This window comes from Mercenaria mercenaria, chromosome 4 (assembly GCF_021730395.1).
Source record: "Mercenaria mercenaria strain notata chromosome 4, MADL_Memer_1, whole genome shotgun sequence".
In the NCBI taxonomy this organism is placed as follows: domain Eukaryota; kingdom Metazoa; phylum Mollusca; class Bivalvia; order Venerida; family Veneridae; genus Mercenaria; species Mercenaria mercenaria.
In genome coordinates, this window is record NC_069364.1 from 15,335,943 (window position 1) to 15,351,663 (window position 15,721).

Here is a 15,721-nt window from a genome sequence, read left to right on the forward strand (position 1 = left end):
GTGAAAGCACTAAAACGCCTGTGTCAGCACCAAACGCTTTACGTAATCTAAGCATTCACGTCACCATTAAACTGCCAGTATCGTGATAGAATTTCTTGTCTTTTAAAATATTTACAAGTTACAAACATCAACATATGTAAATTTTATACAGCTTGTTTTTCAGCGTACTTTCTACCGAAAAACTTGACACAAGAAGATAGAGTTTCGATGTTGATAATGTTTAATGCTCTGTTTGACTGGATCGTATTGTCAATTTCATGTCTATTTCAGTCTTAATGTGGTAAAGTTTTAAACAAAGTGGACTTTGCAGTATAAAAAGAAATGCACATAAATTTACGTTACTTACTGAACACGTTTATCAAAATTTAAACATAAGTGTGCGTAAAAATCCGCCGCTTGAAACTGGAAGCATAAAAACAAAAAAATAAATTAATAATAAGTGCACGCAAAATACGACATAGCGAAGAACCAGTGAAATTTTCATTTATTCGGGATGAAAAATGGTTAAAACATGACAAACACATCATTGCGTGACAAGTATTTATAAGTAAACAACGGAATTTTTTTTATTTCACAATCGTTTAAACAAGAAAATAAGGCGTATGTTTTAGGTGTTGAGGAATTAATTATTTGGCATCTGGAAGTTAAAACGACCACTATGGGATTTGAACATTTGATTTCATCTGCGCTAATTGGATTGTTGTGTCTTAAAGGTATGATATTCAAATTTGATATTAAATTTACATATTATTTACATACAGTCTAATTGATTTATCATCAGTCAAATATGTCACCTCTTTGTTTAAATATGTTACCTCTGTGAAAATAGATTTTATTCTTTCGACTGATGGTTTTCGTTAATTTAAGTTATTGAAAGTTTGTCAGCTCTGACACGAGGCTAACAAACGCAGACGTTTTAAATCATGTTTTTTTTGCAATGTGCGTGTTTTGTTTGTAGATTTTCTTGGAATTCAAAGTATGATGAGGAAATTTCAGTTCTTGCATTCAAAGATTCTGTAAATGATATGATGTCATGAAATAACAATTTTACATGGATGAGATTAACAATAACTACTTTGTTCATTTATAACTGATCTAAATTACTGACTGAATTGCTATATATATGGCCGGTTGTCTAGCCAATGGCCACACTTAACATAGTACTTTAATCAAGACTCTGCAAAATACTATTCGAACGGCAAGATATAATGGTCCATCTGATAAAACAATAGTTGAAACTTTGTTAGATACCAAAGTAAAGATCCATATGATGTCACTGTTTGATAATAGAATAATTTTGTTGTAAAAGATGACATTCTGCAGGCATCCAATACATTAATTCAGTCAATATCAAATAAACAACATGCTTCATTTAGCAAACGAGTTCTGTATCGCGGTTTCGCGTATTCAACAATAGGATCAATGTCAAAATGTTAAAATGAAATGATGATGGCAGTAGAGTTAATTGAACATTACTATCAAGACAATTAATCATTTAATTAGGAGTCTACGTTAGCATGTGTCAGTAATAATAATAGCAACAACAGCATCTCATTATTGCAAGAAATATTCCTATTGGTTTGTGAGAAATTAAACTAAATAAGATTTTTCAAATAATGTATATCAACAGATTCTTTGAAAGAAGAGAACTCAACCGATACAATATAATAGCAGTCTCTGTTTAATTATATCTGTTCATGAGAGGTTATGAAATGCGCAACACCCCTAAAGCCCCTAAAACTGGTTAAATCGGACCCCTTATGTTCAATAGCCTTGAGTGAAAGATATGACCCCAAAGCACTAAAACGTGTGTGTCGGCACCAAACACTTTACGTAATCTAAGTATTCACTACACCATTAAACTGCCAGTATCGTGATAAAATTTCTTGTCTTTTAAAATATTTACAAGTTACAAACATCAACATATGTAAATTTTATACAGCTTTTTTTTTTCACCGTACTTTTTACCGAAAAACTTGACACAAGAAGATAGAGTTTCGTTAATAATGTTTAATGCTCTGTTCGATTCGATCGTATTGTCAATTCATGTCTATTTCAGACTTAATGTGGTAAAGTTTTAAACAAAGTGGACTTTTGCAGTATAAAAAAGAAATGCACATAAATTGACGTTACTTGAACACGACTATCAAACTCTAAACATTAGTGTGCGTAAAAACCCGCCGCGTGAAACTGGAAGAATATTAAGGGGAAAACACACACACAAATAAGTGCGGGCAAAATACGACATAACGAAGAACCAGTGAAATTTTCATTTATTCGGGATGAAAAAATGTTAAAACATGACAACCACATCATTGCGTGACGAGTATTAGTAAACAACATTTTTTTTTTAAATTTTATTTCACAATTGTTTAAAAAAGAAAAAGGTGTATGTTTTAGATGTTGGGGAATTAATTATTTGGCATCTGGAAATTAAAACGACCACTATGGGATTTCGACATTTGATTTCATCTGCTCTGATTGGATTGTTGTGTCTTAAAGGTATGATATTCAAATTCGATATTAAATGTACATATAATTTACATATAGTCTAATTGATTTATTAATCAATCAAAATAAGTGACCTGTTTGATAACTGATTTTTCTTACCACTGTTGTTTTTTGTTATCATACCTAAGTTAATGAAAGGTTACTAGAAAGTTTGTCAGATCTGACACGAGGCTGACAAACCGCAGACGTTTTAAAATCATGTTCAGTGCAATGCGCGTGTTTTGTTTGTAGATTTCTGGGAATTTAATGTATAATGAGGAAATTTCAGTTTTTGCCTTCAAAGATCCTGTAAATGATACGATGACATGAAATAACAATTTAACAAGGATGAATTAACAATAAAGACAGTATTTTATTTCATTACTGGTTCATCCCGGTTATATCGATAGCTACCGGGTTTGGTAACTGTAATATTTAGTTACGAGAATGCATTGACCTTGAAAACATCCTCATCCACATTTTTCTATAATGGTAGACCTCATTAACTACTTATTAACTACTGAGAACCCTCTTGCTATTACTTTTTTCCCGCCATCAACATAAATATCATCATCATCATCATCATTGTTGTCATCATCATACCATCATCATCATTACATCATCATCATCATCTTCTTCACTACAACCACCACCATTACTATTATCATGATTAGCATGATTATCTTCATCGTGAAAAATATTTGACAATAAACATACATTTTAAAAAGATTTTTAAACTTATTTAAAGAAACCAGGAGGTACATTTAGCTACTACATGTATATTAGAATGTTTACAGTGATAGGTGAAGAATGACGTATTGTCTTTTTTGTATTTTGTTTTTGTTATTGATGTATAACATCATTTGTTTAATTTGTTATAAATCACATAATTTGTCAGTTGAAAGAAGGCTCTTTTGAATAAATTTCCTTACCTTAGATTTATTGATATTAATTCTTTGTCTTGTCAATGTCGTGGACAAACCACTTTCTTAAAATAACAACTTTTCATAAAGGGCGTTTCCTGTCGGTACCAAAAAAGTACATTAATTTTTTGTTGGTATCTTAAAGTTACTAACTATCCGCGGTCATGGCATGATAACATTTCAAAGCAAATTACAAATATAATCTTTGGGAAATAATTCATGTCACCTTTATGGTGTCATTAACATTAAAAAATCAAATCTTAGGATATTGAAGTTTTAATAATTCTTTATGGAAAGACGTTTGATAAGAAAAAGCTATTTACAAGTAATTGTCTTTCATATAATATCAAAACTGCAGAGTCCTGTGTATTGGTACTTTACATCTGGCACGCGAAAGGACCATATAACTTCCGGAATCGGAGCGGGCTATGTGTCTTGCACTACCCTCCACAGTCTTCTAGAAGAATACCGATGGCGTCTAAGTATAAGCTGACAAACAAACGTATCAGAACACCATAACTGAGCCACTCCATGAGAAAACCAACATAATTGCATTTGCGACCAGCATGGATCCAGACCAGGATCCATACTGTTCGCTTTCAAAGCCTATTGCAATTAGAGAAACCGTTAGCGAACAGTATGGATGCGCAGTCTGGTCTGGATTCATGCTGGTCGCAAATGCACTATGTTGGTTTTCTCATGGAGCGGCTCATTATCTTACCGTTGAATGCTTAAAAGAAACGACAACAAACTGTGTCAACATACGTTAAATTTTTTGCGGTTCATATAGTATAAAGCTAGAAAAATATGACGTGAAATAAATATATTTATAAGATGTTGAGTGCGATTGCTTAATTAAAACATTAAAAGAAAATCAACTCAGTCTGTTGCGCAATGGATTTTAATGGCACGCCACGCTTGAGACTTTATACAATTATACAAAAAATAGACAGATTCATAAAAACTGTCAGAAGCCCTCGTTGCAAAATGTGTGTTTTGCATTGTAAGGAGTTTAAGGTGACGTACTGGCAAATATGCTCTTGGTTCAATTTTTATATAACAACAACATTCATACATAAAATATCGTCATTTAAAGTATGCTTTATCAACAGAGGGAATAGAATATGAAAGTTGTTTCGTGAATGTGATGCAGGGATGACAGAAAACGTTTTTTTTTTTCACTATTCATGTAGTTTTATTTTGTTCAAAATAGCTATGTACTGTTGAATATTCAAGATAACCCCGCCATCTTAATATAATTTATAATAATATTTACTTACCGTAATGCCTTTCTAGAGGTGGTACCTCTGACCTTGAAAAATGACTTTGCAATTTTAATCAAAGGAGTGTTTCTAACTCGCTCGACAAAAACCTCTAATATGAAATAAGAAACTGCCTCAATCGGGAATTGTTACATTTATACCAATTTAAAGATAGATTTTGGAATAAAAAAACAATACCGCCCATACGTGTACTGATGTACAAGACGTTGCGGTTCGGACAAGTTATGTGGACGCTTATTACGCAGAAGGAAAAAGCGTATTCTTCCAAAAAATCCGAAGTCAGACGCTCTGTGCACGTGCAGGAATGACACATTTTTTAATTCTCATTCGGTATAATTCGATAGTATATCTCATTCGGTATATATCGCATGTTACCGTAGAGGGATCGATCCCCTAATATGAAATAAGGCAAAGCCTCAAAGCGAGCTCAAAGAAATTGGATTTAGCTTAAAATATTATGCATCATTTATTTGTCACAAAGAAACTATTCACTACTCACAAGAATTCAGGAGAACCTATTCACTTGAAAAAGTGTACATTTAGTGTCACCATACCTATAACAGTGAATATCATACGTTGCAAAATTTATGGGAAGCCGGTGTCACGGTGACGTCATTACCGCGTTCCCGTTTCTTTCTGCTTATTAATGACATTTTTTCCATTTTCTGGCCGATGCTTGATCTTTTAAATGAAAATAATAGCGAGCATAGCTCGCGAGCAATTGCGCGAAGCGCAATTGCGAGCGCGTAGCTCGCCTTACGGCAATGTGTAGGCGAATATAACAAAGATGTGCCGAATGGGGCAAAAGTGATTAGCTGAAAATTTTTCCTCTCGTCTGGGCGCCGCCATTTTGGGTGCCGCCATTTTGTTCTACTTCCGTCAAAGTCGGGAAAATTGTTTTTGTTTTTTTTTTAATTTTATATTTGAGTTACAATCTCTATGTTCATTAGGTGTCTTTAATTTTAAAAAAGTTATGTTATGGAAATAATTTCAATTTTGCTTTTATTTACAAAGTGCGTGTCCCTACAGGACAGGTGCTCACAGGAAATGCTTTGTTGGCAGTGAATACAGAACTTCATTTGATTGCTGAATATTATCCATCACTCAAAAATAATGCAAGAAAGATTTCCAGTTGGTAGAAAAAAAAAATATGATTTTCTTTTAAAAGATCAAGCATTGGCCAGAAAATGGGATAAAATGTCGTAAATAAGCATAAAGCCATAAGAACGCCACAAACAGGTAATGACGTCACCGTGACACCGGCTTTCCATAAATTTTGCAACGTATGATATTCGCTGTTACAGGTATAATGACACTAAATTTTTGTTTCTTTTCAAGTGAATAGGTTCTCGGAATTGTTTTAAGCAGTGAATAGTTTCTTTGCCGTTTAAGCTACGCTCGCTCAGAGGCTTTGCCTTTTTCATATTAGCGAGCGTAGCTCGCCTTACGGCAATGTGTAGGCGAATATAACAAAGGTGTGCCGAATGTGGCAAAGTGATGTAGCTGAAAAATTTTCCTCTCGTCTGGGCGCCGCCATTTTGGGTGCCGCCATTTTGTTCTACTTCCGTCAAAGTCGGGAAAATTGTTCTTGTTTTTTTTTTAAATTTTATATTTGAGTTACAATCTTTATGTTCATTAGGTGTCTTTATTTTTAAAAAAGTTATGTTAAATAATTTCAATTTTGCTTTTATTTACAAAGTGCGTGTCCCTAGAGGACAGGTGCTCACAGGAAATGCTTTGTTGGCAGTGAATACAGAACTTCATTTGATTGCTGAATATTATCCATCACTCAAAAATAATGCAAGAAAGATTTCCAGTTGGTAGAAAAAAATATGATTTTCTTTTAAAAGATCAAGCATTGGCCAGAAAATGGGATAAAATGTCATAAATAAGCATAAAGCCATAAGAACGCCACAAACAGGTAATGACGTCACCGTGACACCGGCTTTCCATAAATTTTGCAACGTATGATATTCGCTGTTCCAGGTATAATGACACTAAATTTTTGTTTCTTTTCAAGTGAATAGGTTCTCGGAATTGTTTTAAGCAGTGAATAGTTTCTTTGCCGTTTAAGCTACGCTCGCTCAGAGGCTTTGCCTTTTTCATATTATTTTTTTCAAACAAATGGAAATCATTATTTCATTATTGTTGAGTGATGAATAATTTTTAGCAATTGAATGAAGTTCTTTATTCACTCCGGAAAGAAGTATTTCCTGTGAGCACCTGTCCGCTAGGGTGCGCTTTTTAAGAACTTCCGACGAAACTTTTCAAATCCATCACCAAGTGTGAAAGTATACTTGCGTTACCGTAAAGCTCGATTCTCGAGCAGGCCCTGCTCTTCGAGCTCGCTATTAAACTGATTAGAACTTTTCATCTGTCTTATTTTTATTGTTTCATTGATATCAGATCAAAAAGACTTAAAGTATAACGATAATCTTATATAAAAAAAAGTATTGATGCTTTTAGGCGAATTCGGTCACTTTTGACGTAACTACTTTCGTGCATTCTGAAGATTTAAGTGATAAAAGTCCATGCTCAAGTTACAGTTTTACGTTATTTTCTGACATTTTTCAAATATAAAAGATAATGAAGTTTTCTATTTCATTTCAGTCTTAAATCATTGGCATTCTGTGTGCACTATGACGGCGCTTGCGTTTTCACATTAAGTGCCAGTATTTTTAATGTTATCATTATGTTAAAAGGTTGTGAATTCGAATACCGCCGACAGTGCGCTTGTTCTTAGGTTCGTCTGCCGGCAGTCTGCTATACGTGTGTTCCTTCATGTAAGAGTTGGAACCAAATTAGTTTGTCATTCGGCTATAAGCAACACGTTACCCGAACCAACACAATAATCATATGACAAGTAATATTTGTACAAAATATCTGTTTTATACCTTTCAGACAACCTAAGCATACATACACTTGTCCTTATTTGACGGTATCATATTTTATCAATGAAACTTACTCCCTGTTTACCCGCAGTATCTCGATACGAATATCTTGGTCCGAGAGCTCACGGACTTTTATTGCAACAATTGAGGCCAAAAGAAGTTTATACATTTTTGGAAACACTATTTCATATCCTCCATGAAAACCCATTTCTTAAGTGTCAAAGCCGTGCCTATCTATATTTTGTTCACTTATGTTTGTGATATGGAAGGTTAAACTCACTTGTAAAAATTTAGGGGGTAGGGTAAAGTTTAAGTTTACCAATTTTTTCACTGTTTAATTACAGTAGCTATTTGATTGTCAGTAAATGTATATATGTCAACCAATGTCAGCAAAAAGAAATTCATCAAAAAGGAATGAAGGGCAAACTTGATATTTAAGGTCAAAGGTCAAATTTATGTACAAATCACAAAAATTGGCATATCTGAAATTTATTTTTATTCTTAAAAATTAGTTTGTTATCATAAGTCACTCAGTTTTACTTATGTAATGTGTTTATATCAGCCAAAGTCAGAAATGCAAATCTTGTTGCAAAACGTCAAAGTCAACCCTGATAATTGAAGGTCAAAGTTCATTTTCATGCAAAAAATGTGAAAAATGTTACCTTTACTTTTTTAATCTGTTTAATATGTATTCGCATTATAAGTCACCGAAGTTAATTTGTTTGAATGTCTGTATGTCAGGCAAAGTCAGCAGTGCAGATGTAACCCCAAAACTGCCAAGGGTAAAGCTTATATCAAAGGTCAAAGGTCAAATTTGAGTGAAAAATTGCATGAATAGCTTCCTGTTTGAAATATAAATGCTATTCCTAATCATTATTAGTAATTGCTAGTGATTTATTTTAATGTATAAATATATTATATGTCCCACAATGTCAGTAATAAAGATATCATTTGAAATCAGAAAAGTTCAAATGTGATATAAAGGGTCAAAGGTCATTTTCATGTAAAAGGAAGAAAAAAATGGCTCTTTAACTTTCTTCTTGTTGATAATATTTTGTCGATATTGGTCAACGATATCAGTTCATTTAATGTATAAATGTTAGGCGATGTCTAGTATGCACATACAATTTCAAAACATTCAAGGTCAACCATAATATCAAAGGTCAAAGGTCAAAGGTCAAAGAAGTGAGTAAAATGTTGCAAAGATATCACCTATTTGTAATAATTTTTATTGTTTAAAAGTATTTGTTTTGTCATTTTAGTAACTGATCGTTGTTCATTTTACTGTATATATGACAGACGATGTCATAGAAGAGAAAATAAGTCAAGGTCAAACCTGGTATTGGATGCCAGGGGTCACTTTTGTATAAAAAATCACAACCTTTACCATACTTACTCATTACTTTAATCAAAAATAGCTTGTTGTTATAATTCACTGTTAGCAATTTACTTTAATGTATACATGTCAAGCAAGGTTAGCAATGAAGGTCTTATCCTTATAAGTAAAAGGCAAACCTATTATCAAAGGTCAAAGGTCAAATTTGTGTAAGAATTCGCCAAATAACAAGAATTTTGCAATGATTTTTGGTTGCGGGTTTAAGCCGCTACCGAAGTTAAAGTGTATTTTTGACTATCATAACATCTTTATTTTATTCAGAAATCAAATCCAAAAGATGTTCATGTGCTACACAAAATAGCCCCATTCATGCACAGTGCGGATGAATTATCAATGAACAAGCAATTCTTATTCAGCCTGTATCCACTCACACTAACCATTTATATTATATAAGAACTATCAATGATAAGGTATTCCAGCCCATGGTTACATCACAAGCTGGGTCAGGCAGAGTTCATCTTAGATATGATGCACATTAAATTTGTATTTGTTTCTCATTCATGTATATTCATAGACTGGCATTTTAAACAGAAAATAAATCTACCAAAAACCCGCAACCATCACACATTTCAAGGCTTCGATTCTTTATTGTGTAGGTTATTTCTGTCACTACTAGTAAAACTGATCAGTATTCATTTTCAAATATATACAACTGACAATATCACGGTTGAAATAATAATGAAAAGTAAGTCAAGGTCAAACCTGACATTAAAGGTCAAAGGTCATTTTCATGTAAAAATTCAAAATACAGCATTTTTAATTTCTTCTTCGTTACAAATTATATTGTCATTTTGTTCATTGAAAGCAATTTTGTCTTATGTTTATTTGTAAATCAATGTCAGCAATGCAGATCTAATTTCAAAAACAGTGATTGTTAAAGCTTATATCAAAGGTAAAAGGTGAAATTTGCGTGAAAGATCGCAAAAAGTAGCATTTTTGCAATACTTTTCATTGTTTAAAAGTATTTTGTCATTATTAATATTAATATTTTCTGGTTATTCCTTGAAGTCTCATACATGTATATACATTATCTATATATGGGTCAATGTCTACAGTGGAGATATCATAAGACATGGGTCTAGATCAGTCCTGAAGTTAAAGTTTAAAATTCATTTTCGGGTAATAAATACAAAAGATAGCATTGTTATTTTATTTCTTTGTTCAAACATATCTTGTTATAGCTTGATGTTAATTCATTTTAAAGTTAGCCTTTACTTCCTTACTGCCTTCCATCTTCTTATGGCCGTTTTATATTTTATGATTAGATGCGGCAATGAACTGCATCGTATTCTGCAGGTCGCTGATATCTCTTCACGGCTTGGTCTCAAATTGGATGCCTGTTGGCCAAACTTTCTGGCGTGCTTCTTCCAGATAGGAACAACTCTGCAGAATGTGAAACGGTGTTTGTTCCTCTGATCCGCACTGACATTTAGCTTTCTCTAATTGGCTGTTTAGCTTGTGTAGACAGTCATGATTTGGCGGGTAACCTCCATTTATGTTCTTCAAGTCTGACGCAAAGCTGTTCTTCCACAGAGTCTGAGCTTCTCTGTATGAAGTTTGAGGTTTGGGCTGTATTTATCTGGTTGTGTCTTTGCAAGATTGTGCTCAGCTTCATTTCCAGCTATGCCCATATGTGCAGCAGTCTATCGAAATGCTACATTGTTGTTCTCAGGCAGGAGACTGATGTTTTTCAACAGCTGTCTGATTAAATTGTCTGATGGATCTGCTGAGAGAGCCTGAAGAGTTGACTTGGGGTCTGTTAGGAATAAATTGTCCCTTTTCTCCTCGCTCATACTGTTCCAGTGTCGCTGATGTGAGGGCTTGCATCTGGATCTGTAGTTGGAGCATCTCTTGCCGACTGTATGAGAGAGTATGAAGGAGGAGCTGTCTGAAAATTTGATGTAGGCATCACCCCAAGCTTTCTGAACTGCTTTTTTCACTGATCCATTGGTATATTCTTGGATGCAAGAGTGTGCTGGATAGCGGTTATTGATCATTTCTAGCGTAAGAGATTGTTGGTAAGCCTGATTTTGCTTTCTCTTTTCTTCTACTCCTGGCACCTCAAATGTGATCTTGGGAGCACATTGTCTGGGAAACCATTCATTGGGCTCGAGCGGCTCTGCCTCTGTGTCCAGTGCTGCTGTTTTCTATTTTTGCAGTTTTTGACGATGTGGATAAGACTCTGTCTTATCAGTTTGTTCTTGGTTCTGCTCTCGAATTTTGAGTGGAGTGGGTGGGATGGTAGTCTCTTTGCCTTCTATGCACGGTCAAAAGCTTTGTACTCTCGTCTTGTCTCTAATTGTTCAGGGTTGGCTGTCTTTTCGATTCATTTTATTTGAGTTGTTTTCATTGCCCCTCAGACCTGAAATTTAACCTTGTCCAGTTTATCTTTACTGGTTTTGGAAGCAGGTACCAATGAGGTTGATGCGTACTCTGCTATGTATCGTACGTTGCCTGTGTAGACTTGCAGAGGAATTTTGCATTCACTCCCCAACCTGTTCAAGCCAGTTTCTTTTCATAGTGGCGAGTTTTCAAAGGCCCTCTTCTTTGACCTTTAATGTCAGATTTGACCTTGACTAATTTTTCATTATTATTTCAAGAATGATATCATCTGTTATAAATACATTAAAATGAATAATAATTAGTTAATAGTTTTTAAATACCCTAAAAAATAATGAAAAATCGTTGCAAAAATACTGTTGTTGTTTTTTTTTTGCTCATTTTCACGCAAATTTGACCTTTGACCTTTGGGAATAGGTTTTGCTATGCCTTATTTGAATAAGACCTACATTCCTGACCTTGCTTTACATGTATACATTAAAATAAATTGCAACAGAAAATTCTAACAAGAGCTATTATTTTTGAACAAAGTAATGAGTAAGTATGCTACAAATTGATCTTTTACATAAAAATGACCCCTGACCTTTAATAACAGGTTCAACCTTGACTTATTTTCTCTTCCATGACATCGTCTGACATATATACAGTAAAATGAAAAACGATCAGTTACTAAAATGACAAATCAAATACTTTTAAACCATAAAAATATATTACAAACACGTGATATTATTGCAACATTTTATTCACTTTTTTGACCTTTGACCTTTGAAATTATGGTTGACCTTGAATGTTTTGAAATTGTATGTGCATACTAGACATCGCCTAACATTTATACATTAAATGAACTGATATCGTTGACTAATATCGACAAAATATTATCAACAAGAAGAAAAGTTAAAGAGCCATTTTTTTCTTCCTTTTACATGAAAATGACCTTTGACCCTTTATATCACATTTGAACTTTTCTGATTTCAGATGATATCTTTATTACTGACATTATGGGACACATATACATTAAAATAAATCACTAGCAATTACTAATAATGATTAGGAATAGCATTTATATTTCAAACAGGAAGCTATTCATGCAAAGTTTCACTCAAATTTGACCTTTGACCTTTGGTATAAGCTTTACCCATGGCAGTTTTGGGGATACATCTGCACTGCTGACTTTGCCTGACATACAGACATTAAATCACATTAACCTCGGTGACTAATAATGCGAATACATATCAAACAGATTAAAAAAGTAAAGGTAACATTTTTCACATTTTTGCATGAAAATGAACTTTGACCTTCAATTATCAGGGTTGACTTTGACGTTTTGCAACAAGATTTGCATTTCTGACTTTGGCTGATATAAACACATTACATAAGTAAAACTGAGTGACTTATGATAACAAATTAATTTTTAAGAATAAAAATAAACTTCAAATACGCCAATTTTTGTGATTTGTACATAAATTTGACCTTTGACCTTAAATATCAAGTTTGCCCTTCATTCCTTTTTGATGAATTTCTTTTTGCTGACATTGGTTGACATATATACATTTACTGACAATCAAATAGCTACTGTAATTAAACAGTGAAAAAATTGGTAAACTTAAACTTTACCCTACCCCCTAAATTTTTACAAGTGAGTTTAACCTCCCACATCACAAAGATAAGTGAACAAAATATAGATAGGCACGGCTTTGACACTTAAGAAATGGGTTTTCATGGAGGATATGAAAAAGTGTTTCCAAAAATGTATAAACTTCTTTTGGCCTCAATTGTTGCAATAAAAGTCCGTGAGCTCTCGGACCATCTCTTCAGGGCAAACACCGTAAAGCTTAAGATTTCAATAATAACCATTACATGCTTTCTGTATTCTAAACTAATCATTAACTTTTATTTTAATGTGTCTCTATTGTTCAAATAGTGTGAAATGTAGATGGTATCGTATTATAAACCCCATCTTTATGTTATTTAATGACGGTATAGCTTTTGCAACCCGCATTGTCATAAAAATGGGCACTTAACTGAAACAATTACATTTTGATGGGTGCCCTTTATCTGGGCGTTGAATTTTCACAAAAAGAAAAGACGGGGAAAAATTTGCCGTAAAAAGTACGTATCATTTCAGATTAATGACCTTGCTCATCTCACACGTATCGTTCTTAATATGAGTTTTGTTTGCTCGGTCTGGTCTAAAGGTCACTCCAACATTTGATGACATTTTGCACAATTTTCATTTGTACAGGATGCATCTTGCTGCCCCTGTAGGATTTTTAAAATTTGAATGGAAAATAAATCACAAAATACAGAGGTAAAAACCACACAATTTTGTACAAATATTTCTTACCTTTGATTTATTGATATGATTTTGTTGTTGTCAATGTCCCAGTCAAATCGCTTTAAAAACAGCTGTTCTTAAACAATGTGATAAATGATTCAACTGAAATCACGACTGTCTAATCTTATCTTACTTAGAATTTATACCGTTTGATTTTCAGCTGAAATATATGCACATATCGAAATATCTGATTCTGTTACGTGCCCGGTACACCCGAAGCTGTCTTTCCTTGGAATAACTAGCACTGGCCTCTTAAGTTAGGTGGGAGACACTCAAGAACACCTCAGAAGTCTAGACCTAGTAAATTTCTGAAATTTCTCACACATTTAGATAACTACGGTTTTCATAAAATGTAAACGCTTTAACAAATTCGAACCTCAATACAATGTTGCATATTAACAAAAATATACATACGCTCAAAGTATATGAGCGATACAAATGAGAGAAGTTCATTATAAGGTAGAACAATCACGGCAAAAAAAAAAAAAAAAGAACTTATTCTCAGGAACAGACTCAATCAAACCGAGTCTACTATTATTCTGCTTGGTTGCTTTCTATGCTTCCAGCAGATCTTCTGATAGATTGTATTGTCTATCATAGCAAAAGTCTTTAGGTGCTGGTTGGCAGTCGTGAAAAGTCTTTACATACTTGGATTCAGTGATGTTGTATTTTCTGGTCCTTTCGGATTATGAAGTCAATTCAATATTTGAGCCGCACCATGAGAAAACCAACATAGTGCATTTGCGACCAGCATGGATCCAGACGAGCCTGCGCATCCGCGCAGTCTGGCCAGGATCCATGCTGTTCGCTTTCAAAGCCTATTGCAATTAGAGAAACCGTTAGCGAACAGCATGGATCCTGACCAGACTGCGCGGATGCTGGTCGCAAATGCACTATGTTGGGTTTCTCGTGATGTAGCTCATTTGCATATCATTCCGCTTACGCTGATGATAGAAGGCATGATGGGTGGTACTCTTTTCTTTATAATTAGACATTCAAGCAGTAAATATACAACACTGATTTGGATATTGCAATAGATAAAATTCAGATATTGGAATACATTTATCAGTTGATTCGTAGTTAGTCGAAATCCAAGACAATCGTTTAGCCTATATCAAATAACAACGTATTCAACAGTATCATGACAACGTTCGGATATGTATAGAGTGTCACTTGTTATACGAGTCATCTGGGTTAGTTTGTCAATAATGATACCATCAACAATTTATAAATAAAGTAATACCAATACATACCTTTAATGAAATCTATAAGAATATACTTTTAACCTTAAGCCTGGTGGGGTAAGTGATTTTACCTTTGCGACCAGAGCAGACCAAGATCAGCCTGCACGTCATGGTCTGCACTGTTCGCTATTCAGTCAGTAAATTTTCAGTAAACACCACTTTGAATAATAAATGGCACTACCCAAATTGAATGATAGACCAGTCTGTTTTAGAAATTCAGCAGGGTAGAGGTTAAAACATATAATGCAATAGAAAATTGATAGCAGACTCGGTTTACTTGTGTATGTAAATAAGAGAATAATGAAATTTGCAATTCCCACACGTCCTTTACACCGGCTTAAACGGACAATTATTATTCAGAAACATTTATTGAAATTTTGAAGTCTCCTTTTATTTCAATACATTAACATCCTAAACTTTGTGTTACTGTATCATCTTAATCGTAAAAATGCAAGTACCGTGATAAAATTACTTGTAATTACAAGTTACAAACAAAACTTTTAAATATGTAGTTTTCAGCGCATTTTCTACTGAAAACTAGACACACGGAGGTAGAGTTTCAATGTTAATAATGTATGAGGATACTATTGACGCGATGGTGTTTATTTCAAATGTTAGCGTAAAGGTTTAAAGAAAATAGACATTTCAAAATAAAAAGATTCGCGCATTGCCAACATAAAATAACTTGACTTAGACACATTTGCATGAAAAGGAGCATAAAAAGTAAATGTAAATGCGCTTTATATTGAACTGAAGGTATTATACTAGAAAGATGAAATTCGCAGATGGAAAAGTGCACAAGACATGGTGTTGAGCCAT

At 33.7% G+C, this 15,721-nt stretch overlaps 1 protein-coding gene across 2 annotated transcripts in view; it reads left to right on the forward strand.

Annotated features, from left to right (window-relative positions):
• Nucleotides 1-261: 261 nt before the first annotated feature.
• LOC123551061 (integumentary mucin C.1-like) overlaps nucleotides 262-15,721 on the forward strand; it is a 76,424-nt gene continuing 60,964 nt past the window's right edge. The window contains exon 1 of one of the 2 annotated variants that reach the window (XM_053540537.1): nucleotides 262-713. In XM_053540537.1, coding sequence (XP_053396512.1) covers nucleotides 659-713 — 55 coding nt within the window. In that variant the 5' untranslated portion in view covers nucleotides 262-658. Of the gene's footprint in view, nucleotides 714-2,040; nucleotides 2,503-15,721 lie in introns of those variants that run through there. The other variant, XM_053540538.1, reaches the window with a different exon arrangement.